At 44.2% G+C, this 4,160-nt stretch overlaps 1 protein-coding gene across 2 annotated transcripts in view; it reads left to right on the forward strand.

Annotated features, from left to right (window-relative positions):
* The first annotated feature begins 3,660 nt into the window (after positions 1-3,660).
* The window catches only part of RBM27 (RNA binding motif protein 27), a 58,234-nt gene continuing 57,734 nt past the window's right edge, over positions 3,661-4,160 (forward strand). For both annotated transcript variants that reach the window (XM_004686849.2, XM_012728024.1), the window contains exon 1: positions 3,661-3,882. In XM_004686849.2, coding sequence (XP_004686906.1) covers positions 3,824-3,882 — 59 coding nt within the window. In that variant the 5' untranslated portion in view covers positions 3,661-3,823. The remainder of the gene's footprint in view (positions 3,883-4,160) is intronic.

Genomic DNA, 4,160 nt, shown 5'->3' on the forward strand with positions numbered 1-4,160 from the left:
TATTGTATAATATCATAGCTTACATGTATTTATTTGTGCATGTTTGTATGTAATGTTTAGGCCTGTTATATATGTGTATTTATATAAATGTGTATATAAGTCATATATACATATAATTTAAGTGCTAACAAAAATTAAAAAAAAGAGCAAAACACATAAGACAAAGGAATAAACACTATATTAAGTGTTCTAGCTTCTGTAAGTGTTCTACTGCTGTATCCACCATGATAGTTGATATAAAATAGTTTTAACAAAACAGGGCTCCCTTTGCTGGCCCTTTATACCAGATCAACTTTCCCTACACACTGCCATCTCTGTCCTCTACTGCTAAAATTATGTCACTTTCAAAATGACATATAAATATTTCCAAAAAGTTTTATACACACACAAGTATATACACAGAATACTGCTTTGTACATGTATATATAGAGTGAGATCTTAAATTTAGAAAAGTGATAAGGCCTTAAAAAGTAGACCAGGTAAACACATCACAACTGTACACCTCTAAAAATGGTTATAAGACAAACAAAAAGTTGATGCCTCTGTTATCCCTTTCAAGTCTCCCAAAATTTCCACAATTAATACAAACCAAACTATTTTTATTTTTTATTAATTTATTTTAAAAGATTTATGTTATTTATTTATGCATACAAGAGCTGAGGTGTAGACCAGAGGTATGAGGGAGGAGGGTTGAGAAGATTCACCAGAGACAGAGTCGGGAGCAGAACAGTCAAAGTGACTGAAATACACTGCTGAGGGGAGCAGCAGGTGAAACAGGAGAGGTCTGCTGTGCCATTTGGGTCAGCTCCCTGGCTTGGATCTAACTCATGCAGCAGTGGCTTCAGATTGCTTAAAAGTGCTGAGACTTAACCCCTTGCACCACCAGGGAGGGCCCCCAAACCAAACTTTTTTTAAAAAATTTATTCATTTATGCATACAGAACTCAAGTACAAGCCAGAGGTGCAGGGGTGGTGACAGGATTCCCCAGAGACAGAGTGGGGAGTAGAACAGCCATACTTACTCAATACACTGCTGAGCGGAATAGCGTGTGAGTCAGGTCTGCCACGCCATGTGGGTCACCTCCGGGGTAGGGATCAAACTCATGCTGAAGTGGCTTTAGCTTCTTAGTGCTGTGCTTTAACCAGCTGCGCCCCCAGGGAGGGCCAAACCAAACTATTTGTAAAGGCTAGGGCTCTCTTGTTCTTTTTAGCCTTTCAACAATAATCCTGCACCCCAATATTTTCAGTTGGTCACTAGGAGGCTGGAATCTTAGCACCCTGAGCTCTAAAGTAAGGCCTGCAAAATTGTTCAATATATATAGTTTAAAAAAAATGCTGAAATTCTGGGCCTCCCTGGTGGTCCAAAGGGTTAAGTCTCAGCGATATGAAGCAATCCAGGCCTCTGCAGAACTGAGGTAGATCCCTACCAGGGAGCTGACCCACATGGCACAGCAGACCTCTCCTGTCTCGCCTGCTGTTTCCCACAGCAGTGTTATTTGAGGGGATCTGCCTGGTGTGCTCCACACGCTGTCTCTGGTGTATCCTCTCAACTCCCCCCACACCCAATTTGTGGCCTACACTTCAGCTCTTGTATGCATAAATAAGTAAAGTAAATCTTTTTTAAAATGATGAAATTCTTGAAAGGAATGATTTACTGTGATAAAGGCACTTTTATTTCCATTTCTATCATGCTATCAAGTTCAAGCTTATGCTTAGATCTAATCAAATCACTTCTCCATTTCTCTGGTTTTTTTTTTTTATTTGTTTGTTTTGCTTTTTACTGCTGTTATTTTAGAGTAAAGCGTCATTTTATTAGTGGAAAGAAGTGAAGGAAAAATATCAATAAGCATTAGAAAAGGGAGGAGCGAGGGAAGAAGAACTCGGAACTTGCTGTCAGATCTGTATGATACTTCTGCTCAATGTGCAGATATGTCTGTTTCTGGGTAAACCACTAAGTCTGTGGGCTTTTTTTCTCATTTGCAAGGTTGGAGGGTGATGTTAGGTCAATGGTGGTGATGGGGATTCTTTGGATGAGTTCTCAGTGCACTTAGCTCTGTGTAAGGGCTTCACACAAACTTCAGCCAGAAAGCCAAACCTGGTTGCCACTTAAAAAAAAAACTATTTACACTTACAAGAATTGGGGTACAGGTGCAGGAGGTGAGAAGATTCACCAGAGACAGAGTGGAGAGTAGAAAAGGCAGATTGAATGAAATACACTGTTGAGGGGAGCAGCAGGCAAGACAGGAGAGGTCTGCCAAGCCATGTGGGTCACCTCCCTGGCAGGGGATCTAACTGGCTGTGGACAGCCTCCTAGTGCTGTGCTTTAATCCCTGCACCACCAGGGAGGGTCAAGTTGCTACCTTTTTTTATACCTGCCAGGTAAAGATGACTTTTACCCTTTAAAATATCTGAAAAAATTGAATATTTTTTGGAATTTGAAGATTATCTAAAATTCAAAATTTCATGTTTTATTGGCACAATTACTCACTTGCACATTACCTAAGAAAAGTTTCATGTCAAGCTGAGAACTCATGATCCACAAAATCAAAAATACTCATTATTTTGCCCTTTGCAGGAAAAGTTTGCCTTCACCTGCTCTATGTATGTTTAGTATAGACCTACTTATTTGGGGTTGACCCATCTCTTTCATATGAGGCGTGTACTCATCAGGTCTTTACAAATTGTTGTTAATAAAATATATGTTAATATATAATATTATAATCACATAAACTATTCATCTTCTTAGGCGAGACACTGATTTGCTAACCATTGAAATCCTGATCCTTTACATAGTGCTGGTATCTAGCTGGACACAGTATTCTTTCATCAGTGCCAAACAAATAATCGCAAACCTCTAAAAGGAATTTCTCATTTAGTACAAACTAAGTTGCTCATTTTATAATTTTGATTAAGAGAATATTTTAAAAACTTTTTCGATGACCAAAATTCTCCCACTTAATTTTGCAAATGCAAAGAAAAGAGAATTTTCAAACACTGAATCGTTTTTCTTCGTAAATAAAGCACATATTAAAAACGAAATGGCCTCAGCCTTTTACATCCGTGCGCCACGTTTTAAAAATGACGATTACTGGCGACCAAGGCAAGGTTGTCAGAAACATTCCGCGTAATTTAAGCACAGCGGGGGAAAAAAATACCAGCATGCGTGCCGACCAAAATGAGTGTGTAAGGAAAAAGTAAAATTTTGCATTCCGTGCAATGTGTCGAACGCGAACGTATTACACGTTGTGTTGCAGATTTACTACAGCTGAGTCATTTCGGGACACGAGTGTGTGTTTCCAGGAAACACGAGAGGAAGGAACCAGGCTGAGGGGCTCGCCGGGTTCCCCCAGGCACTCCCAGTAGCAGACACCGGTATTGCGCCGCTTTTCGCGGCGTGGTCAAAAAAGGCGTTACGGCCCCTTTAAGAGGCACAGCACCTTCTCCAAGATACCATCTTGCACCAGGAGTTCACGTACGCTCTCTACCTACCTTGCTATAGTCCTCCTTCTTAACTGGGTACGATCAGCCGGGCGGGGTGAGCGAGCCTTTTCATTGGCTTGGCGCGCACGGCCGTCTCTTTACTATTGGCTTTCTCACTCGCCACTCGGCGCTGTGTCCCGCCTTCTTGAGCCGTCAAGCTAGGTTGAGTGAGAGCTCTTGGGTTAGTTCCTGTTAGGCCCCGGCCGGGGGAGTAGGTTGAAGTCTCCTAAGATGCCCGGTGGGCTGGGGCACCCGGAGCTGTGAAGAGGGCGTCAGGAGGCGGTGAGGGGAGACACGCGGCTGGCCTGAAGAAGAGCGGCGGCCGAGCCCGCCTTCCCTGCACCATGCTTATAGAGGATGTGGATGCCCTCAAGTCCTGGCTGGCCAAGTTACTGGAGCCGATGTGAGTGAGCCGGGCTGGGCCGGGGCGGGCGAACGTGGGCGTTGGGGGCCCGCGGGGGCGTGGGGGGAGGGGAGGCGGCGTGGGGGAGGGCGGTGCTGAGGGGCGGCGGTCGGGAGGTCCCGGGACGTCTTCTCTGTAGTACTATCACCATTGTGGGGGTTGGGGGGGCAGGGAAGAGCTAGGGGCGTAGAGGCGGCGGTCGGGAGGTCCCGGCGACGTCTTCTCTGTAGTACTATCACCATTGTGGGGGTTGGGGGGGCAGGGAAGAGCTAGGGGCG

Source organism: Condylura cristata, unplaced genomic scaffold, assembly GCF_000260355.1.
Source record: "Condylura cristata isolate star-nosed mole 26May11 unplaced genomic scaffold, ConCri1.0 scaffold00021, whole genome shotgun sequence".
Lineage (NCBI taxonomy): Eukaryota > Metazoa > Chordata > Mammalia > Eulipotyphla > Talpidae > Condylura > Condylura cristata.